The sequence below is a fragment of the Pundamilia nyererei genome, unplaced genomic scaffold (genome assembly GCF_000239375.1).
Source record: "Pundamilia nyererei isolate P.nyererei 1_Seehausen unplaced genomic scaffold, PunNye1.0 scaffold00003, whole genome shotgun sequence".
NCBI classification, from domain to species: domain Eukaryota; kingdom Metazoa; phylum Chordata; class Actinopteri; order Cichliformes; family Cichlidae; genus Pundamilia; species Pundamilia nyererei.
In genome coordinates this window covers 1,623,141-1,646,502 of record NW_005187404.1, presented here as the reverse complement: position 1 = coordinate 1,646,502, position 23,362 = coordinate 1,623,141, and the positions used below count along the sequence as shown (strand labels likewise).

Below are 23,362 nucleotides of genomic sequence, written 5' to 3'. Positions count from 1 at the left end.
TATATATATCTTTTTCCCTATGTTAATACTGTCCATATGTATATAGCGTAGGAGATGCTCTGTATCTCATTGTACAACTGTATAGTGACAATAAGGGCATTCTATTCTATGTGGAGAATTGCAAAAGTTTTTTTTTAAAGTGGTTCTGTGCCACTGTCAAGGTTCAAGATCTTAATTATTTTTAGCTGATGAGCAAATGCAACTTTGAACGTACATAATCAATAATTACATAGAAAATCTTGGGCCAAACTGTGTGTACAGTAGGGGCTCAGGAGCTCAGTACCAAACACCCCAAGCACAATGGTCAGATATTTACACTGATCAGTTGTAACACGATGTGCCTAATGTTGTGTTGGTCCCCCTTTCGATGCCAAAATAACTCTGACCCATTGAGGCATGGACTCAACTAGACCCCTGAAGGTGTGCTATGGTATTTGGCACCAAAATGTTAGCAATAGGTCATTTTTGTTCTGCAAGATGCTAGGTGGGGCCTTCATAGACCAGACAGTTGTCCAGCACATCAAACAGATGCTTGATTGAATTGAGATTTGGGGAATTTGGAGGTCAAGTCAACACCTCAAACTCATGCTCCTCAAATCATTCTGCTGTGTGGCATGGCTCATTATCCTGTTGAAAGAGCCCATAGCTATCTGGGAATACTGTTTCCAAGCCACCTCCATTCCATTGCTCTGTGCTCCAGTTCTGATGGTCAAGCGCCCATTGTTGGTACTTTTGGGGGTCAGCATGGGCAGCCTTTAAAGTCTGAGGTTATTAAACACCATATGCAACAAACAGCAACCGACTGTGTATTCTGAAACCTTTCCATCAAAATTAGCATTAACACTTTTTGGCAATGTGAGCAACAGCAACTCATCTATTGGATCTGACCACACAAGGCAGCCTTCATTTACCACGCAGATCAATTAACCATGACCACCCATGACCCTGTTGCTGGTTCACCATGGACCACTGCAGACCAGTAATGCCCCACACGAGCTGAAGTTTTGGAGATCGACTGACCCAGTCATCTAGCCATCACAATATGGCCCTTTGACAGACTCGCTCAAATCCTTACGCTCGTCCATTTTTCCTGCCCCCAACACATCGAGTTTGAGGACAAGATGTTAATTTGCTCCCTAATATAACCCACCCACCATCAGGTGCTATGATGGAGATTTAATCACTGTTATTTACTTCACCTGTGGTCATAATGTTATTCCTGATCAGTGTAAATGTCACCATCTTTATAAAGTGATCTTCAGTGATTCTCTTATGAAATTAACTGAGAAATCTAAAAAAAAATGAAAAAGCAACAATTAGTGACTTAGGCATTTTAGTTTGAGGAATTTCTAATATCTATAATTTAAGTGGTTTACAATAGAAACATCTGAAATAGGTCATTTAAAATAAATCCCTCTGGCCAAATACAGTACACAATGGCTGAGAAATGCATGGTTAAATCAGTCCTCACTTTAATTGGTATTTTATACCATTTATAACAAAAGGAAACTTGTTTTGTTTAAAGGAGGAAACTACATTAGTAGAGAAATCCCCAAACCAAACAGATTTCACAATAGGAAAAAAGTCAGAAGTACAACTCTAATGCATTTAGTTTAAAGCAAAGCAGAAAACATGGATCAATCGTATTGGTCTCAAATACACAATAACATAAAAATTAACCCAATGACTTCCTGTGATGATAATGAACATGAGCAAGGCATTACTTAACATAGAACACAACTTTCAAACGATTACCCATCCAGCACAGCATTTTGATGCATTTTCCAAAACCGGTTACAAAGTTCCAAAATGGTACCTCTGAAATGTCTCGGGTAAACAGGCTTTAAAAAAGACAAAGAAATTAAACACAAGACAAAAAGATCACAAGGACACAATAAACTTTCCCTTCACAGAAGCCGTGATACTGAATGGAAACCGTACTATTCTTAAAAAAAGCAATCATATCCCTAAAAACACTGCTGTCTTAAGAAAATAGTAGATAAAAATATTCTCTGCATTTTACAACAAAGGAGGTACAGGGAGCATTGACGAGTTAGTTCAGTGGCAACACGACTACTCTGCTGCTTTCTCCTCCTCTTCAGCCTTGGCGTCCTTTTCGTCTGCGGCTGCGGCCTGCTGGAGAACGGAGAAAACACACTTTTATTTTGTTCTGTTTTGCGACAGTGTAAATGTCACGTGGCGCTCACAAAAGAGGGAAACTTAGAATACCTCATCAGCTTTGGCCTCTCCATTTTCTGCTGGCACCTCTTCCTTTTCTGCCTGAGGTTCTTCTTTTTTCTCCTCTGTCTTGGCTGCCTCTTTCACCTTTTTGGTCTTGGGGGGTGCCTGTGGTGTCATTAACAAACCAAGCATCATGAACCTGCTGTGCATTTTATGTGGTTATAGCGGACGTGTGCAATGGTAAGATTTGGCTTTTACCTTTGTCTTTTCTGGCTGGGGTTTTGGTTGCGTCTCTTTCTGTAACACACAATGATGTTCCAAAATTACAAACACAGCAATGAGAAAATCCACAGATTAATCTGTCAAGGCCGTTGCTGAGCTTTGTAGACTTACCTCTGATAACCTCTGAGACTTTCTCCTTGGCTGAAGAAAAAACAAAGAAAAACAAAACAAAACACAGAAGGCCACATTAATTCAGTTAAGCACTCCGGAAGAGAAGCCCCCCCCAAGCATTTATGATGGAAAACAAACCCCCATGTTACTCAATGAGAGGTGCTACAATGACACAATGAGCCCACAAAGGGAAGTAGTAACTTCCAGCATGTGTTTCAGACATGCCATTTTATTTACATACCACCAAATCACAACAGGACACCTAAGGATGCTTTATACTGTAATGTAAAGATGTTGCAATACTAGAGAAAACCCCAACAATCAGACAATCCCCAATTTCCAAGCACTTGATGACAGTGGGAATGAAAAACTACCTTTTAACAGGAAGAAACCTCGACAGAAAGGCTAAAGGAGGGGTGGGGCCATCTGCCGTGACTGGTTCGAGGTTACAGGACAGGGGACAAAGACACACTGTGGATATAATTGCACTCTGTATGCTCTTCATTATTTGTCCTTTAAGGGAGCAAAGATGAAACTTTGCATTATGGGAGTTTGTTTTGATTCATGCTGCAAATTTAGCATTAGTAATATCTATATTGCTATTATTTAGGTTTATAATCAGTAAGGAAGCTGGATAAATATTAATTGCCAACTTAAGGAGAAGGGGTGGAATTAAACAAGTGTGCACTTCTTCCTGCTCCTATTCAATATGTATACTGAATCAGCATAGGTGGAGCATTATCAGAGTGTAATTTGCTTTATTCTGTATAGTATTTTTTTGTCCTTCCTTTTTTCCCTAAATGAAATAAATTGAACGAATAGTTTACTGTTTTAGGGCATTAGAAACACTAAACTCTTTACCTGTGCACTCATTTAAGACAAACCAGGTAAACAAGAACAATTTGGGCTGCACAAACGCAATGTAACTTGCACTTTAAAACCCATCCAATTTACGATTGGTCTCAAAACTCCGATTATGACTGGGATGCACTGAGCTGGCTATGAAGCATCAATCTTATTCTGGGTATCAGCATTAGTTTTGAATTTATTAGTGGAAATACTAACCTCTGCATTTGCATCTGCATCAGTGGTAGCCTGAAAAAGACAAGAGAGTGAGGGGGGAAGAAACATAATGAGCCAAAACCAACAACCATTCATGAGTGAGCTAAAGTGGGTGTGTAACGCAAAGAGGTGGGGATGGTGAGGGGGATGGGCACTTCTCCTTCCCTTCAAGTCACAAAGAAATTATGCAATCTGTACGTGGGGAGGATCACGTTTTTGAGCTGACTCAAAGGATGTGGCGGGTGCCAGTTTATTTCCCACAGAGCAACAGCAGCTCCGTGGACACAACAAATAAGGAGTGGACTCGCTCCGCCTGCTGTCACTGTTTATATCACCAGCGTGACTAAACTGAAAAAATAAGACCATCCTCCATTACTAACAGAGCTCCGCTTGACATCAAAACGGCCAGATGTGTCGCTGTGCTGTCGAGGATCCATCAACTGCCATTAACGAGCCTAACCAGAGAGAGGGGGAGAAGGGACTGCACACCTCAGGAGTGACGCGCACCAGCCTTCCAGTGCGCGCACACTCGCCTGAGGTCAAAATCTCCGCCAAATTTGGCCGCAAATGCGGCTAAAAAACGCGACACGTGACCGAAGGTGCAGCTGGTACCTGAAACGGCACGCGTGCAACCCAGAGCACAAGTAAATAAATAAATAAATAAGGAGGCAATTACGAAAGAAATTTCCTCGAAATGCCAACCTGTGCGCCTCGACGGTGGTTACACCCCTTTGTTTCAGCGCACAGTTGGTGATTATTAAAACTCAGCCGGGCACACATTTTACAAAACAGAAGCTTTAAACTGGACTGGGGGAAGAGAGCGAAAAAAGCAGTGCTAAGTAAAAAGGCGCCACTTCCCTGTATCAGCCGAGTGAGACAAGACAGACCTGAGCGCAGGAAAAGGTGGACTCCACGGCACGCACATGGACACGCTGTAGCGTGTTGCATTGCTCCTGCATACGTGTATTAACACCACAAAACAACTGCTACAGTTTCTTAAAACGCTATTTCTGCATCATGCCGACCCAAACGTAAAGCACACATTTTCTTTCCACTTACTTTCTTCCTTCCCATTGTTGCTTAGGTTGCACGGCAGGAATTAAAAAAAAGGGAACACTGCCTTTCTTTTAACAGTTACACAAACAAAAGGAGGACTTGTTGTTGTTTTGTCAGCCCAGCTACCTCTGCCTACACCTCCACCAGCTGCAGTCTGTAACTTAACATAAACGTCCGAGCAGTACCAGAACTAGCTCAAACCGGATTGGATCCCCCTCTCGGTATATTTTATCCCTTATCCTACCAACCTACCAGGAAGACAGAGCCCCCGCCCACTGCTTCCTGTGATTGGCTTTGAGGATGAGGCAGCATATTTTTGAAACACAACATCTTCACCTGTGTGGGCAGGACAGTGTGCCAATCAGTCAATCCAGGCCTTATCTAACTTTATAACCGCTTATAACCTGCTCGCAGGGTGTATTAGTTGTGTGTGTACGTGTAGGGTTTGAATAATGCATGGAAAATGGTGAGTTTGAGATATAGTTTACATAAACAAAGAAGAATATAAAAATAAATAAATAGATCCTGCATTTCCCCCATTTTCCTATCCAGTCATTTATTATAGAGGACGCCATATATATGCACATTACATTATTTTAGTGTTTAAAGAGAGTCGTAATTACTAACAGCATGTCCCGTCTTTAGTGGGATAATTATTAAAGTCAGTGCACCGAGCAGTCCAGTCGCTCAACAGCTGCAACAAGGAGGAGGCTGAGTGGAGGAGAAAGGAAACAAACATGGCGGCCGGTTATGCATGGCTCCTGGTGCTTGGCTCGGTTTTTCTCTGCAATCTTATGAAAATCCTTCTGCCGACCATATCTTCCTTCGTGAGTAGGAGTTATTGTTTGCATATATGATTGTTGTTAAAGTTGTTTGAATGCCGGTGTATTATTATCTGTGTCCTCGTCGGACACACGGTGGATTGTTGTTGACTAGCTTAGCCGTCTGTCAAGCTAACTTATAGCTGCTGTACCTCCTCAGTTATAGCTGAGCTACAACCAGAGGGTGGGGTTTCACCGAGAATCCAGTAGTTGCTGCATTTAACTGGGATTCCTTTTCCTCCTTTATCGCCAAATGTCCTGCTTTAATGTTAAGAAACTGTTTACAGCTTAGCTTTACGGCTAAAGATTGTTTGTAGCTCGAAAGGTTTCCTCATGGAAAGTGTTAAACTGACATTCGTAGGTGCTGATTAGACTGCCTAATAGGGACTACTACTGTAATTATAAAAATTTCAATCAGGCCCAGGCTGCTCAGTGATAGTATTTTTTCCCCCTTCTTCAAGCTCTCAAAGATGGTGCAGAAAGATGCTGAGCAGGAGAGTGAGATGAGGGCTGAAATCCAAGAGATGAAGAAGGAGCAGTCCTCCATTAGCATGATGGATGAGTTTGCTAGATATGCCAGACTGGAGCGCAAAATCAACAAGACAACAGACAAGCTGAAAACACATGGTGAGATTTAAAAGTGCCTACTGACATTCAGAGGATAGATGGTGTGACAGGAGCCTCAAAATGAAGTTTACTGCAACAGAGTGATGAGCTCTAAAAAGTTAAAACTAATTGCTTTTTCTTAATGGAACACAGCAGAAAATATGTAGTAGGTACTCTGAAAGGGCATATATTATGTCTTCCACAGATGTGAATGTCTATTAATGTAGATTTACATGTTATAAATTATCAGTCAGAAGACATATTTGGGGGATTTTAGAGGTAAGTAACTGTTTTTGGCCCCATAGCCTCAGGATTAGCATCCACTTCTGTCACACCAACCCTCTGCATGTGTTCCTTCACTGAATCCATCAATCTTCTCTGTGGTCTTCCACTTTTCATCCTGCCTGGCAACTCCATATTAAACATCATTTCATCCAGCATATCCACTCAGCTTCCTCTGCACATGTCTAAAACCTTGTCTAAACCATGTTAGCTTGCCTCTAACCATATCTCCAGACTGCAGACCTGTCAATCTTGGTCACTCCCATCTTCAGTTCTGCCACCACCAGCTTGAGCTCCCGTCTTTTTGTCAGCACCACTGTCTCCAAACAATACATCATAGCAGATCTTACTCCCATCTTATGAACCTTCCCTTTCACTCTTGTTGCTGTCCTTCTGTCACAAATCACCCCTGACACTTGTCTCCATCCACTCCAACCTGCCTGCCCTCTTCTCTTCACCTCTCTTGTTCATTCTCTCTTGTTTTGGTTGGTTGACCCCAGACAATCTGGTAAAGAAACACTGTCTATTCTGTGTGATAACTTACTTAGCAATACAAAGGCTGCTAAAGACTGTTTCTTTGCTGACCTATTCCAAAACCTGCACATTGTCAATTTGAAATTATTGTACAATCAGCATTACACCCAGGCTCTTCTCTATTTTGATTTTATTCTGACCGCAATGTCTTGTGATTCTCAAAGTGTTGACTCTAGTCTTCACCTGATTCTTGAATAAAAAGTAATAGTGCTGTCTGTTTACATTTAAGCAAAGATTTACTTTGTGTAATGTTGGTATTAACAAAGACCATATAAAGAATGGACTAATACTTTCCCTGTTACCCTGTGACTGGTTAAAAAAAGGAATTTATCCTGGTTTCAGTTCCCTGGACATGGGATGGTCAAATAATAAAGTGAAACAAAATGACAGTTCCGTCTGATTTAAAGGAACTGGCAGTATCACTACAAAATAAAGAAAAATTAATATGTTGAGACTAACAGTTGCATATTTCTTGTCTATTGTAGTCAAATCAAGAACCGCTCAACAAGCCAAAATGAAGTGGGTTGTGAGCATTGTTTTTTACATACTGCAGGTAGGTGGAGGTTTCGAGTAGAAGCATGAATGTATTTTAATTTAGTTGTGAGTCTATAGCACTGGCCAAAACCTCCAGATAATAGTTTTTTGGTAGCTGAATCAGCTTATTTGCCGTTATTGACAGTATATGTCTGTTTTTGTGTTTTTGTTGTTTTGTTTTGTTTTTTCTTGTCAGGCTGCGCTGATGATTTCATTGATATGGAAGTATTACTCTGATCCAGTGACTGTGGTACCAAGTAGATGGATTGCTCCCGTGGAGCGCCTCGTGGCTTTCCCAACAGGAGTGGCAGGTTTGTGTTAGATAGCATAGCCTGTAGTATACACTGAATGCACACAAGCTGCACGTCCTTGATGTGACTCTCCTGTTCTACCACATTCCAAAGCTGCACTATTGAGCTGAGATTTGGTGACCGTGGAGGCCATTTGAGTACAGCGAACTCACTGTCATGTTTAAAAAAAGTTTGAGATGATTTGTGACATGGCATTTTATTCTGTTGGAAACAGCCATTAAAAGATGGGTATAGTGTGCTTGATCCCTGAAATACTCAGACCAACACATCTGACACTAACCATGCCGCATTCAGAGACACTTAAATCAGCTTTCATTCCAATTCTGGTTCCCATTTTGAACTTTAGCATGTCATGTTTCACGTAGCTTCATGCCTAAATTCATGGAGTTGTTGCCATGTGATTAGCTGAATAGATAATTGTGTTGAGGAGCAGTTGAATAGGTATACCTAATCAAGTGGATGGTAAATCCATAACAGCTTCATTATTAATAAAACAAACAAACAAAATTACACATAGCTTATAGTTTAATAGAAATCATGATGATTTTATTATCCACTGATAATAAAACCTAATTCATTTCACTTCAGTGCAGGTATTCTGCAATATGTAGATTTTATACAATATGATGCATGTAGTGTATCAATATGTGCTGTTCTTTTCCGCCTGGAGTCAAGCTCCATCAATGAGCTGTTTGTTTTGTTGTTTTTCTTTTTCAGGTGGAGTAGGAATCACATGCTGGTTGGTGGTTTGCAACAAAGTAGTTACTCTGGCTCTGAATGCTGTCAGCTAGAGTGTTTCCTAATCCTGTGCTCAACAGTTTCCTTTGATGACTAACGCTGCAGTTTTTGTTTTGTCGTTTTCAGTCAGCTGTTCCTAGCAAAGAACGTTAAAATAATGCAGTGCATTTTGGTGATCTCGAATTGCAGCAGAAGTTTACTATAAAAAGTGTTATCATTGTTATCATTGTTTTATAATTATGTGGTTATTTGATTGTGTGTATATTGCTTTGAAACAGTGGTATGGAAATGTGGAAATTAATTTTTATTAAAAAGAAGAAAAAAAAAAGATGTGTTTTGTTATTTTACCTTTACCTGGGAATGAGCCAACCAAAGCAAATTGGGCAGTAAAACATTACTGTAATGAAATAACGACTGAGATAAAGAGTCTGGAGTAGAAAAACATTAGTTTACAGGCTGTTAATACGTTTCAGAAAGTCATACTGTGTGTGTTATGATGCAGAAAGGAGTTTCTCTATGGTAGCTGCATAATAATCATATGATGAGCTAGCCTGCACTTTCCTTTCAATTGCACTTTATTCAGTCTAAGAGCTGTGTGCTCCACCTCTATCAGTTTTCTCATCTGGTAGATGAAGCTCAGGAATTCTACTGAGGATCTCCACCTCAGAGCTTTCAGTGCTGTATGCTGGTCTTCCACAGTGCAGGTTCTCTGTGGTCTGTTTGAAGGTGTAGCTGCTTCTGATTCTGGGGAATCTGCTTTCTTTTCTCTTCGGTGCTGCTCGATTCAGACACCTCTCTAAAGTGAAGGCCATTGTGCTTTCATGCTGTGTTTGTCGCGTCTCTTCCTGCACCTGAGGGGCTTCTCTGTTATTTTCATTTTCTGGGCTCTCATCTGAACAGATGTCTGAAAACTGATGTTTTATTATGGATTCAGGTCCATTGAGCGCCCGTGTGGGTTCTGGTTCCTCCTTTTCTTTGATACAATCTTCTTCATTTAGAGGCTCTGGACTGTTGTCTGAACTCCTGATGTCACTGCAATCTGAAAGCAAATATTTCAATTTGAAAAATACTGAATAACCTGACAAAATGCCAAAACAACTTATGCCTCTGTTACTACGATTTCAACCGTTCTTTTTTCCCCCTTTTACAGTGTTTGGTTTCTTGATTGTATATTGTTAGAGAATTGTCACTTTGTTAGGATTGAGTAACTTACTTGCAGATATCTTTGCATCGTCTTGGTGATTCTCTTTTAAAGACAAATGAGCAGGACCCTTTCTCTCTAGACGTTTTATAACTGAAAACTTCTGCGCTGGACCGTAACGACCCTGAAACAAGAGAAAGATTTTAAATTGGTTTGCTGATAAAATAATTTAAAAATGATAAAAGACAGGTATGTGAGAAGGTTGTTCTGTTTTTGAGTAACTGAACCATATACCCAGTTCACAGAGCTCTCCTGCTGCTCCAGTCTCTGAACAGGCTCTGAATAGTCATTCTCCAAAAGACTTGCAGGGCCAATGGGGAGCAGGCCTAATCCATCTGTTTGAACCATCTTGTTTTCCCTGCCTAAAAATCAAAACCACTCAGACAGCCAATCAAGCATGAGCAAGCTGCGATAAGGCAGATTGTTTTTTTTTGTTTTTTTACCTCTATTGCTCGACCCGTTCTGGAATCGGTGGGAGTAAATGTTACGTTTTCCCATTTCCCGCTCTCTGTACTGTATGAGTAAAAAACATACCGCACACCGATCATCAGTCAGCGCCTTTAAATTGTTTACATATTTTTTTTAATATATATTTATTTATTGAAAAATGACAAGTGAGTTTAACTAGTAACACCCAAGCATAAGACCTTGTGTTTCTACAGTTGATCATTGGCTATTTTTCTAATCAAGACTTTTTCACTTTTTCTTCTCCCAGACTTATATGGCGACAGGGGGAGGTGCCTCAGAATGACCACACACATCTCTTTCAGCTTACCGCAAGTTCTCTGGTGAGCTGATATACTTGCTGTTGCAGGTGGATGGATATTTTTCTCGCCTCTTTCATCTTTCTTTGCTCTGTGACTATTTGCCGCTTTAATGAAGCTTGGCACAACTCAAAATTCTTCTCCATGTCCTAGAATAGAGTGAAGAGACAATAAAGAAGCAAATGTTTAATGTAAAACATATTTTTTTAGGATGCTATATCGTCCACCATCATTCTACTCTCTGCTCCTTCGTACCAGTATCTTCTTGTCCTTCTCCTCCAGCTCAGCAGAGGCTTTGGCCAGCCTCAGGGTGAGCTCCTCCCGCTCCAGCAGGTTGTGATCTTGGCTGAGCAGCTGCAGGTGCTGGAGAGCTTCCCTTGTGTGCAACATTTTGTCTTCTGTGCTCCTCAGCTGCCTTGCTAGGTTGTCACGGCAGGTGCGGGTCTCACGGAGCAAATGCTGAAGAGCTCTGGCCTCGTTTTTGTGCTTGGTTTCAATCTGTGAACAGATATGGCCAATATTATGACAATAACAGAAACACTGATGTTATTTGTGAGAGGGACGTATACAGGCACTATAAAGAGAAAGATGAGGAAAAATAGCAGTATTTTGTACACATACAGTTAATTGATAACATGAATCTGAAAAGCAAGAGAGACTAGTGGCAGAAACCACAAACCCACCTGTGCAATACTGTTCTCTGAGTCTTGGAAGTGCTGCAGTGCCACCATGTGGCGATGTTGCACGTTCTTCAGGAGTTTGTTCTCCGCCCTGGACTCACACAGCTGCTGCTGCAGACTCCACACCTTGTTCTCAAGCTCCCTGATGCGCTTCAGGCTTGGCTTTGGAGTCTCCAGGGACCTGATTGGAGGCAAGCTAACCATATAGCAGTTTGTAGTAGGGTTTGTCTTTTGCATGCTGCCCCCATGAGCTTTATTACCTGAAGAGGAAGGACACCCCCAAACACTTTACTCATGGTAGAGGGAATTGTATATAAAATATTTAGATATTGAGATGTTTGAGATATGAAAACTACCAAATACAAGTCTTCTAGACCGCTTTGATCCTTGCCACTGAAATGACGGGATGGCATCTGCTTTGTCTTCACACACAGAGGTGTATTGTGGATCATCAGAGCTACTGTATGATCCGGAGGGACTGGACCATATAGAGGTGTCAGAGCTGCTGGTCATACCTTCATCCTGCTTCTCGCGGGCAACAGCCTTCTGCATCATCAGGCCCTGCTACCTCCCACTCACGAATCCTCTTTACCTGAGAGAAAAAGCACAGTTCAAAGCCAGACTGGCATGAATAAGAATTTACACGAGGTAAAATAAATAATGCACCAGCCATAACGGTAATAAACCAACCTAAGTTGCTTCTATGCGTGGCTATCTTCTCAAACTCTCTCTGTTTCAGGCTGTAATGTTTAGCAGGGTAAACTATAGTTTGTTTATATACGAACAGAATTCGTTCACCATTCGTTACTGGGGCTTTTTATTTATTTATTATTTTTTGTAGATGTACGTCCACGGTTGCCATGGTACCCAGCGGGTAAAGAAACAAAATAAAAAGAAAACAATAAAGTGACGGTAACTAGAAAAAAAACTGAGCAAAAAACAAAACAAACAAAAAAGACCATTGTAGTCCTGCATGTAGAGGAGATTCTTTTAAAATAAATGTTCAATGTCCTTAATTTCTTATGAAAGGGAACGTAGACCACTCACGAAGAAGAAAAAACTGTTCAAGGACTCTAACAGGGTTATTGAGTATGAGACTTTGTTATTTGCCTACTCGAGCTGGCTCCATTCTTACAATGAAACTAAAGTTTAGAAAATGAAAACTTCATGTGGAAAAACTGAACAGAATGTAATTTAGAAAGGATTTCACACTGAAAGGTACAGGTTGGCGGATCGAGCCAAATATCGATGACATCAATACCGACGCTGGTAGTGGTACACTAGCATGATAGGATCGATACTTTCTTTCTATCCTCTGAGGTCAGTATTGCACTGAGCTGTCTTAAATTACTGCAGTTTTTTTTATGAAAAACTATACCTCAAACATTATAAAAAAAATGTCTGACTGACTGTCAAGTCTATTTTATTTATAGCCTATAGCCCATCTGCAACACATCTCCAAAAACCCCATGAAACACGGAATTGTTGGTTTATTGTGTTTACTAATATTGTGTAAAATAACAATGATAGTGATCACAGTGTCATTAAAATGTGTTTAAGAATTTGCAATCTGATGATGATTATTCTCATAAATGAGCATATACTGATCTTGGTATCGACAATACTAGCCCTTTATTTACTTGGTATTGGATCGATACCAAAATTTGCAGTACCGCCTATAATCTTTCAAACATCTCAAACATCTCTTACGAATCAGTTTTTGGTTATATTGGTTATATAGCCTTTAATGCAGGCAAAATTCTCACTGACATTAAAAATGTCTTTGTCAAGAGAGATCTGATAGAGGGAAGCAAAAATCGCAACAGATATAACATCACAGCTCCAATAAGATATTTTAATAATTTTTAGGATTAACATGTAGGTAAAGTAACACAGAGTTATAAAGATTACTTGCAAAAACACTTAATTTCTTTATTTTATGTACGATCCCTTTGTAAAAACCTTTTCACCACAATATCTTTACCAATATAAGCAAAGGTGTCACGCAAAGAAAACATACAGAAACATCGGAATACAGTTTTTGGCAGCCGATCACTTTTTGGCACAACACCGGGTTTGAAAACCTGTCAGCCTATAGTGCTGGTCAGTGCTATTTCTGTCCATATATGCACTCAGCAGGACGCTGGGAACCAGCTCCACTGCGCCCCCTCCCTCACCGACAGACAGCTGAAGTTGCCAATCAGTGTTTGTGAGTAGTGCTGCGCCCCTACGGGCCGACCCTCACTAATGGAGCCTGGAGACAAAAATAACCGTGTGTGTGTGTGAGTGAGTGAGTGATCGCTGTGCTATGTCTCCGTCCAGGGTGTGCTCTAATAATAGAGAAGGCTGCCTGCTCCTTTAAGAGACCGCTTGTTGCATAGTCGACAAAATAAATTGTAGCAAAATGGTCATTAAAGTTTTCCTCGCGTCTTCGTCGGGATCCACAGCGGTAAGCTTTTTACTCCAAAGGATTTATTTCTCTTAAAGTGAACTTTTGTGGTTGTGACCGGCCAGGACTGTCACTCATACAGTGACACGAGAGCGTTAAACCTCGAAATGAATGTGACTTGACTTTTATTAGGCATATCTAAACACTGCAGGCAAGTGCACGGTTTGATTTGTGCCTGAGTTTACGCCTGAGAGGCTCTGGTTCTTTGTTTAATTGTCTCGCAGGTCGATGTGATTTATATGCAGAGCTTTCTAGAACAGGGGCTCCCAAAGGTGTTTTTTCTTTTTTTGTTTTTTTTTGCATGTTAAGGACCTCCACATGCAGACGCTTGACGTCGGTGTCTCCCCCAAAAAGAGATTTAACATGAAACTTTAAGTCAGACTCGCATTGAGGTAACGGTGTATATGTTAGGTGGGATGATAACAGCAGAGGGGAGGGTGAATTTATTTCTTACATCCACTTTTGGCCATGCTAAAGTGGTTGGGGCCCACTTAGCAGTGTTGCATCACAACACACACTACTTGGGGTTTATCCTTTGAGTGGACTTGTTTCATGCGGGTATGGTCATCTACCCGTATTAGCAGATGACACTCAATGACTGACCACAAAAGTCCTCATTAACTCTTAGAAAATGCATCGTTGTTTATCCTCTTATTTGTCCCTTTTTCGACCCTGCTGTTTGTATTTTTTTATTGATTTATTTTTTCATTTTTACACTTTTTATCAGTTTTTTTTATCAGTTTTTTTTTTATCAGTTTAAATATGATCTGTCAGCAGATGTAGATACAAGTAAAAAGATCAAACATGAAGACATTCAACCTTCACCAGAGCCCAGAAACATGGATTATGGATTATTAACAGACCAAAACAGAAAACTATTAGTCATTCAACACCATATAACACAAGGATAATAGCATATGTTGGCATCTGAGAAGCTGGAAAAAGCAATCATGTTGTGTTTCTGCTTATTTAAGGGCTTAAAATAAAATAAGATCAGATAATATACACTCAAGAGTTGCTTTATGAGGCACACCTTGCCAGGTCATAAAGGGATGGACAGGGTCAGCAGCAATCAATACTCCAGTAGGTTGTGGTGTTTAAATGGTGCTCAGTTGGTACTAAGGGGGCTAATTGTACTGAGATCCACATCCGTTACACAACCACCAGCAGCCTGAACTGTTGATAAAAGGCAGGATGGACGCATTTTGTGTACACTAAATTCTGACCCTATTCGAACATTGCAGAAAAACTCAAGACTCACAGGACGAGGCGATGTTTTTAGTCTTCTGTTGTCCAGTTGATGAGCCTGTGTGAATCGTAGTCTCAATTTCTTGTCCTTAAATGACAGGAGTGGCACCTGGTGTGGTCTTCTGCTGCTGTAGTCCATTTGCTTCAAGGTTTGATGTACTGTGCATTCAAAGATGCTCTTCTGCATACAAGAGTTTTTTTTTCTTTTTTCTTTTTTCTTTTAGTTAGCATTGCCTTGCTATCAGCTTGAAGCCTCTGGTAGACCTCTGGTATCAACGAAGGATTTCTGCCCAGACAACTGCTGCTCACCTGCTTTCTCATTTTGAGACCATTGACTGCAAAGCCTGAGATAGTTGCGTGGGAAATGAAATTAAGCCACAGCGTAAAACACAACCTGTAACAACTTATATACTATGATAGATGAAGTAGAAAAGCTCAATAAATATTAATAAAAAAATACGAAATGAAAACAAGATAAGTAAAAAATACACAGAAGATAGGACACCTGTTACATAGACAATAATAATAAACCAAGTAAAAAAATAATGCAAAAATAAAGTAAAACTCGTACTTCTTTTAAATTGTCAGTGGTTTCTGTGTTTACTTAGTAGGAGAGGACGGGAAGGGAGCACTATGTAGAGCATCAGATGTGAATCCATGCTGTCATTTAAATAATGTTAGTTGATATTCCAAACCCCAGAATGCTGCAGCTGCCATCCTGAGGTTAAATATTCCAGGCTTCTCCTCATATACAGTGCAATCAGGGAGGATTTCTCTGCCTCGCAGATCAAGAAGAAGCAGCAAGATGTGGTTGGCTTCTTGGAGGCTCTTAAAGTTGACTACACTCCACTGGACATCGCGTGCAATGAGGACAACCGCATGTGGATGAGGCAGAACGTCCCTGAGGACAAGAAGCCAGCCAACGGCATCCCCCTCCCCCCACAAATCTTCAACGAAGAGAGTTATTGTGGGGTCAGTATACATCGCATTCAGATACGCCAATGTTTTTAACTTGTGTCTACCTTCAGAATATTGAGAGAAAAGCATAGGAAATGCACTTTAATGTCTGTAATGGAACAACTGTAGCAACAAAGTTAAAATTGGAGGGAAAGTAAATTATTGTATTGATTTAGATCTCTAAATCTTGTGCAGGACTACGACACATTCTTTGATGCCAAAGAGGACAATTTAGTGTACACCTTCCTGGGGTTGCCCCCTCCTCCTGGGTCAAAGGTCAGTATTATTTTCTACTGTATGTTGTGGAAAACGTATGCAAAAGCCACATTTCTTCTCTAATATCTCTAATCTTTTACTTCAGTACTGATACAACAGAGTTAGTCCAACAATTCAGCTTGGACTAATTCTGCTTTGACTTTCTTCAATACACAATATTCTTTTATCGATTGTATATGAATTGCAACATTATGATACATTGTTATGTTTTAGTTTTCCAGGTAAGACTTGAAGGTTTAAGGTGATTAATTTGAATCAAAAGAATGTCAGAAGAATAAATGCTCTTCTTTATTGTTATTGAAAGGTTTGTAATCAGATGAAATCAATGTATCCAGCTATCATTTTGGACACAAACAGGTTTAACTCCCTTCTTATAAAGAGGGGGTTCCTATCATTTATGGCTCATAAAACAATAAAAAGTCTGAAAATACCATGATGAATTTTCAAAACTTCATGTGTACAACAAAATTCCCAATTAAATAAGAACATCTGTGCTGTCATAACGTACAAGTAAAAGCAAAGATGCAACAAATAGTCTGTCTCTTCCTTTATTCATATATTAAATAATTTAAACCACGTTTATGCTCATCACAGGAAAATTCTTTCAGAACTTAGGTTGTGTGTACCTAGTTTAGGCTGCACTTTAGTCCATAAGTATTTGAACTATTACACGTTTTGTAGTTTTAACTCTTTGCACCAATGCAGTGGGATTTAGATCAGCCAAAATGTGATTGAAGTGCAGACTATTGGCTTTAATTCAGGAAGTTTAACATCAGTTAAGTGTTAACTGTTTATGAAAAACAGCCCTTTTTGTACAAAGTAATCACTTTTCTGATCTTCAAAAGTAATCAGACAACTAGTATAGTTTTAAATATAAGGATTGTTTATTGTTGTTTTTTTTTTTTAATGACCTCCTGAAGTGTAGAACCTATGGTTATCACCAAATGTGGTGTTTCCTTGTTTAAGATGCTCTGCCAGCTTTTTACTGCAGCCACCTTCACTTGTTGCTTCTTCTGCATTTGATTTTGTATTTAATAACTACGAAGCTGCTCTGTTGGGTTGAGCTCAGATGCCTGACTTGGCCATTGTGAGTATCCTGTTTCTTTGCCTTGAGGAACTCATGGGTTTCTTTTGCAGCACGCTTTGGGTTGATATACATTTGCATTGTGAAGCTGTTTGATCAGTTTTGCAGCATTTGGCTAAATCTGAGCAGAGGGTGCAGATCTGTACACTTCACAGTTCATCCTGCTGCTTTTGTCAGTCACATAATCATAAACACTAGTGACCCAGATGTACTGGCAGCCATACATGCCCATGTTATAACATCTACAGTATTTCTCTCCTTCTACTTACTTTTTTCTTCCAATTATTCTTTTGCATCTTAGTTTCTGTTTCTGTCCAAATAATTTTTTCAGAGCTGTTCAGGCTCCTTTAGATGTTTTCTGTCTCTAACCTGACTTTCTTGCTCTCGAGTGTAACCGGAGGTTTGCAACTTGTTGTAAACTTTCTGTATTTACATTTAATAAGGTGTCTCTTGACTGTAGGTCTTGACAATGAGATGCCTACCTTGTGACGAGTGTTCTCGATGTTGTAAAGTTGTATTCATCCATTTTAGCTGTCTGTGATGTCCCTGGCATTTTGGTGTTAAGCAAGCAGGTGATTTGTGAAAATGAATCAGTTAATTACCTTTGAGACTCTGAAAATGGGGAAGTGTGTATAAAAATGGCTGTAATTGCTAAATTGCTTTAGTTAAACCACTGAAATGGAAGTTTAGCACTTCAATCATATCTTAATTGTTTGGTTTAAAATCCGCTGTGGAGGTAATTATGGCCCTAACTGTATTTATCCAAAGTTCCAGTCTTCATATATCTGCTTTTGACTGATGTGAGATTCGAACACATTTTTCGAAATTCAATTAATTTAAAATTTAAAACTGAAATTTGTTTTTTCTTTAACAATTAAATGTGTTGAAATGAGATGCAGTGGAACTTGTTTTGTAGGTAACCAGATCTGAGTGACTAAAAGAAACAAAAACATGCCGTGGACATTTTGGCAAGTTATCCGGACACTAAATGTCAACGCGATTGTGTTAAACCTGGTAATTTCCTTGGTACAGGAAGCAGAGCAAGCTGACAAGGATAACATTGTGGAGAATGGCACCCATGCTGAGGAAAACCTTGACGACACAATAGTAATGCCTTCATTTAGTCTGTGTTTAGTTTCTTTTCACCGTGTCTCATCTTAAATTTTCAGCGTCACTTAACAACTTTCCTTCTGTCCATAACTGGTGACTTAAAGAGATTCCTAATTTCTTCATGGCTGCCCCGTCTCATCTACCACATCGACTTATTCTGGTGTTGCATGAGTGAGAAATGTGAGCTCATAATAACACACTATTCTGATTTGTCATCATAACACTGTGACACTGCATTGCTGTGTTCAGACTGCCAAAGGGCTGTGCAGCAACCAAACTGTGGTATGATTGTGTGTAAATCGTAAAATTTGATGTTTTATTTTTATCAAAAGCATTTTTTTCTAATAGATATATTTAATAACATCTTTATTTCAGCAAATTTCTGACAAGATTATTACCACGAGAAAATTCCTGCTAGTTCTCAGTTTACTAGAGCTTTCCTACCGTAGCCCAGATTTCCCTTTCTAATTTCCCAAATTTTAGCCCCAAGAGTAACGATTTTCTGCAGCACTGATCTCTTGTCCTATTTGCAACAATATTGCATTTTACTGTTACATTTCATGTTCTTTATCATTTTTATCACAATTTTATAATTTTAGTCTCTGAAGTAGGCAATGCTTCAGAAGAGTCATATGGCAGAGAAAACGTGACTTAGTAGTCAACAATTTACTAATAATATATTTAGGATTTCCAGTTACAGTATATATTCTCAATATGAGATCAATAAATTTTCATCAGTCTCTTCACATAAGAGACAAAGCCAAAAACCTGTATTGTAAATGATGACTGCGTTTAATTGTGACAGTCCAGGAACACTTTTCACATCGGCCTGCTTCAGAAAGACAGCGCCAAACTACTTTAGACCAAACCTGTATTTCTGGTTAATTGAACTAACAATGTGAATAAGATTTTTTTAGATTTAGCCTTGTAGAAGAATAGTTTGACATTTGGATAAAGATACTTATGCTATTTGAAAGAGATATAACACAATATGTTAAAAAAAACCCATATTGTACCTCTCTTATAACTGAAAATTTAATGTGAAATTATGCTAGTATTAGCTTAGCAGACATGGTAAAAACAGGTAATCTAGCAAATGAGTGCTTCACAATTAACACGTTACATTTGGTGTGTTTAATCTGGCACAGTAAACTTTTTAAACTAATGAATGTTGGACAAATACTGTTACCTGTTTTTCTTTGTTTGTTTCTTCCTTTTACAGGTTTCGTGTTAGGCTAAGTTAAGCTAATTTGCCGTTAGCTGTAAGTTTAATATTTTTTTTTACAGAAAAGAGAAAAATATCTATATTCTCATTTTAAAATGTCAGTATTAATTTTTAGCATATCCAACTTTGGATTTGTTTTCTAACAACCTACACCTTGACTTTTTAGCTTTCCCTTCCTATTTTTATTTATTTATTTATTTTTTTAACTGGATGACAACCTACCAGGCTAACATCATTGTTTTGAGTTCATAAACCTTTCCATCTGATGAGCCAACCATCGTAATGCTGCTAAAGCAGTGCCTGAAGTAGTATATCAGATTTTTTTTTATTTCTTTGTGTATTTCTTCTTTCACACACTATTGTTTACACCTTACAATAACAAGGTTCCAGTGGAGGATCGTAATGGGGATTCAAATAAAGAGGTGAAGCAGGCCACTGATGAGAATGAAGAAGGTGAGGGTGATGAGGAGGAACAGGAGGGGGCAGCAAAGGAAGAGACTGCAGAATCGGTAGGAGACGAAGCCCCCACAGTGAAGGAGGAGGAGGAAGCAGCAGTGGAAGAAACAGACGAGGTCACAGAAGACACTGTAATTGCGCCTTAACTAGACCCTAATCTCCCTTCGTTTTTCCTCTGCCTCCATCCTTGGAATGCCAATTTCTTCCACTCAGAATCCTTGTTTTCCCTTTAATCTCCTCCTTTACTCCACATTTAAGGTTTCCCTCATTTTCAAGTTCCTGTCAACCTTGTATCTGCATCTTCTCCTCAAGTCTCCTTCCCTGGACTCAGTAATTTACTAATTCACCTCGCCGAGATCCCTAATCATCATTCTTACACGTCTCATCATTGCCAGTGGATGTTTAATTTATTTATTATTGCCTTTCTGTCAATTCCATTAGGTGTCTTATGTTTGGTTTTTGAGTTGATGACACAATTCACTTACTGTTAACTATCCTGGTCAAGGTGTGTTAGTATAGGGTCCCCAGAAACTCCTCACTCTGTCGTGTGTGTGTGTGTGTGTGTGTGTGTGGTCTCTGATGTCTCTAATGCTATCTTATCTCCACTGTCAGGAGGGCCAAGCAGAAGAGGAAGAAGAGCAGGTGAGATTATCTAAAAAAATTCACGTAACACTTATTTCACTATTTAATAGGGAACAGTGCTTTATTGATGTTTTATAGACACAATACACAGAAACAGCAGCAGTTACTATCCCAACATTTTTAATAACTATGTGCATTCAATAAATGACATGTGTACTTCATCTTTTTTATTTGAGAGGGAAAATAATTAATAATAACAGTCATTGCTGGTTTAGACCAGTCTTCACCTTTACCCAAACACGTGTACTTGCCAGTCATTCAGACTTTCGGACACTGACATGAGCTAAACTTATAAAAGATTTCTAAAAAGTTTTGGGTCACTTAAATTTTATTTTATTTTATTTTTACATTATTTTGGATGTAAAATTTTGTGAAAGGAGTCTGCTAGAAGGCAGTGAATCTCACTTCTGTCCAATGGCAGCCATAGCCAGGTGAGTTGTTGAGGATAGATTGAACTTTTCTATCGGTAAGCACTCCTGTTTCTGCTACTGTTAGCTGCTGTTAGCCAGTGTTAGTGAAACTTTCTTTGAAATTGACCTAACATTATTGGGCTTGGACACTAAGTTTATGAGAATACATAAAATTGTTGGAAAATTGAATTACACACTTATTAATGCATAGTTACAACATTCTGGGTTTTTTCAGCATCAAATAACTTCCAAAAATGAATGATTATACCTCCAAAGGAACAATTTAAATTTGGCTAGTCGAGTGTGTGAAGCATTAGTCTGCATGAGTCAGTTGCAGTCTCATAACGGCCCCAAAAGAGCCCTTTTCTAAAACTTAAGTCTTCTTGTTCTAAAAAACCAGGACTATTCCATCCAAGGAAATGGACCCCCCCCCCCCAAATTTAAGATCCTTAAGACTTCATAGCAGAGAGTTTACTCTGTTCTGGGAAGATTTCTGTATATCTCTTTGGAGAAGATGCAGTAAGCTGCTATTCTGTGATAACAGAGTGACCAGTCCCTGAGTTGCTGTGGGAAGTGACTTAGTTTACTGTAGGAAGCGTGGGGGGAAGGTTTCCATATTACTTTAACAAACTGCTCTGCAAAGGTGTGTTTAATGAAACCAGAGTTGGAAGGATGAACTTCTCATTGTGGGTAACCTTGATTTCTTCACTGTATTTTCTATTCATTTAAGGATTAAGGCGAGTCTTTGAAAAATGTGAATTTTTCTGTGTGACCCCACACTTTTGAATAGCAGTGAAAACATGCTGTACCACCTCCCTCACTCTGTGCTTGTCAAGGCCAGTGAGAATTTTTCTCTCTCTTTGTCTCCCATCACTTTCACTGTTTACAAAAATCTGAGTGCTTAAGAAACCTCTGCTATTTAAAATATGTCTTTTAATCTTGTGCAATGTAAACACTTATAATACGGGGTTTTAAAGCAGTTCTAACTGAGATAGGCTGAATGCAGGTATAGCTCAGTAGGTAGAGTGGTGGCCCCATGATCGGAAGGTCGGGGGTTCGACTCCACTGAACGGCTACCCTGAGGTACCCCTGAGTAGGGATGGGTACCGGTATCCGGTGCCATTACGGCACCGGTTCTGACATAAACGGTAGTAACCAGACTGAAAGGAAGCGCACGTTTCGGTGTTTTATTTCAGTGCTTTTTTTCCTGAGATGTCATACACTTTGGATTCCAGCCAATCATTTTACCTTTGCGAGCGTAGTAGGCGGGCCCAGGTACATACGTTCTTGTAGAGCAGAGCTACAGATTAAAAATGCCCAAAGCGAAGCGGTCAAAGTCTGGCTGTACTTCACAGCAAAATATGCAAACTCAGCAGCAACAAGTGCTTTAAGCTGATACTGTGCAAAGGAGGTAACACCTCGAAACTGATGAAACACCTGGCGACGCACCTAGCGTTTTTTAAAAGCTGAGAAATGCGCCGTATTTGATAGCTTGCTGCGAGACCTCACATTGAGCACATCTACTGCGGGTGTGATGCCTGTTATCGGACCCGGAGTTAGCAACATCTGCAAAAAACCCGAAGAGTAGAGTCCTGGCCCCTAGCCCTGCCAGTGTAGCAGGATGATGACGGATGATGATGGCAGCAGCAGCCATTCTTCTCTGCGTGAGTAGCTTAATGTTGTTCGTGTGTAATTTACGTTGAGTAGGCTAACCACGTTATTACATGAAGGCATGTAAGGTGAACTAGCAAACACCGTCGTAGTTACATGTGGCTGTCTTCTTGTTTGATGGCAGATACTCCCTTCACCCTGGCCAAAAAGGCTAAAATGACCAAAGAAAAAGTGGAAAACAGCTAAACATGAGAGGTTTTTGGACAAAGTTTGTATTTTTTCCATTGATTAAGCACTGCTTCCAGCCAAGAGTGATGCCATAAATCCGCTATAGCTGCAGAAAAGGCTAACATTGTTATCTTTTTACAAAAAAAAACAGCTGAACATGAGAGTGTTTTGGACCAATTATGTGTTCTCTATTCTTTAAGCACCGGTTTAAGCACTGGCACAGTTTCAAAAGTACCGGTTTGGTACTGGTATCGGATAAAACCTAAACGATACCCATCCCTACCCCTGAGCAAGGTACCGTCCCTTCACACTGCTCCCCGGGCGCTGCATTGGTGGCTGCCCACTGCTTCACTGGGTGAATGGGTTAAATGCAGAGGAACTATTTCCCTATGGGGACTAACACATACACATTAAAAAAAGCTGCCTAATTGACTCACGCGTTAAACACCAAATGACTGATCTCATTTAGCATTTCAGAGTTGATATGTTTTTTTTTTTTTTTT

General features: G+C 39.7%; 4 protein-coding genes across 16 annotated transcripts in view; 2 read left to right on the top strand and 2 right to left on the bottom strand.

Moving 5' to 3' along the window:
* Positions 1-1,450: 1,450 nt before the first annotated feature.
* hmgn1a (high mobility group nucleosome binding domain 1a) lies at positions 1,451-4,940 on the bottom strand. Its single transcript, XM_005720594.1, has 6 exons — positions 4,696-4,940; positions 3,640-3,669; positions 2,575-2,604; positions 2,440-2,478; positions 2,230-2,346; positions 1,451-2,136 (listed from the first exon to the last, which is right to left on the bottom strand). Exons 1-6 carry the CDS (start codon positions 4,708-4,710, stop codon positions 2,074-2,076), a joined length of 294 nt encoding a protein of 97 aa, XP_005720651.1. The 5' UTR covers positions 4,711-4,940; the 3' UTR covers positions 1,451-2,073.
* A 330-nt stretch (positions 4,941-5,270) lies between these two features.
* On the top strand, positions 5,271-8,862 carry get1 (guided entry of tail-anchored proteins factor 1). Its single transcript, XM_005720593.2, has 5 exons — positions 5,271-5,519; positions 5,975-6,140; positions 7,421-7,488; positions 7,666-7,780; positions 8,498-8,862. The coding sequence occupies exons 1-5, from the start codon at positions 5,430-5,432 to the stop codon at positions 8,569-8,571; spliced, it is 513 nt and encodes a 170-aa protein (XP_005720650.1). The 5' UTR covers positions 5,271-5,429; the 3' UTR covers positions 8,572-8,862.
* A 213-nt stretch (positions 8,863-9,075) lies between these two features.
* Positions 9,076-11,968, bottom strand: LOC102213497 (lebercilin-like protein). Its single transcript, XM_005720592.1, has 9 exons — positions 11,854-11,968; positions 11,520-11,755; positions 11,167-11,423; positions 10,739-10,981; positions 10,495-10,632; positions 10,163-10,232; positions 9,954-10,081; positions 9,732-9,843; positions 9,076-9,557 (listed from the first exon to the last, which is right to left on the bottom strand). Exons 2-9 carry the CDS (start codon positions 11,716-11,718, stop codon positions 9,103-9,105), a joined length of 1,602 nt encoding a protein of 533 aa, XP_005720649.1. The 5' UTR covers positions 11,719-11,755; positions 11,854-11,968; the 3' UTR covers positions 9,076-9,102.
* Positions 11,969-13,397: 1,429 nt separating this feature from the next.
* The window catches only part of sh3bgr (SH3 domain binding glutamate-rich protein), a 15,361-nt gene continuing 5,396 nt past the window's right edge, over positions 13,398-23,362 (top strand). For 7 of the 13 annotated variants that reach the window (XM_013911136.1, XM_013911135.1, XM_013911133.1 and 4 more), the window contains exons 1-6: positions 13,398-13,612; positions 15,647-15,832; positions 16,013-16,093; positions 18,210-18,284; positions 19,896-20,099; positions 20,581-20,610. In XM_013911136.1, the coding sequence (XP_013766590.1) occupies positions 13,568-13,612; positions 15,647-15,832; positions 16,013-16,093; positions 18,210-18,284; positions 19,896-20,099; positions 20,581-20,610 (621 nt within the window). In that variant the 5' untranslated portion in view covers positions 13,398-13,567. The remainder of the gene's footprint in view (positions 13,613-15,646; positions 15,833-16,012; positions 16,094-18,209; positions 18,285-19,895; positions 20,100-20,580; positions 20,611-23,362) is intronic. The other 6 variants (XM_005720587.2, XM_005720583.1, XM_013911144.1 and 3 more) reach the window with 4 other exon arrangements.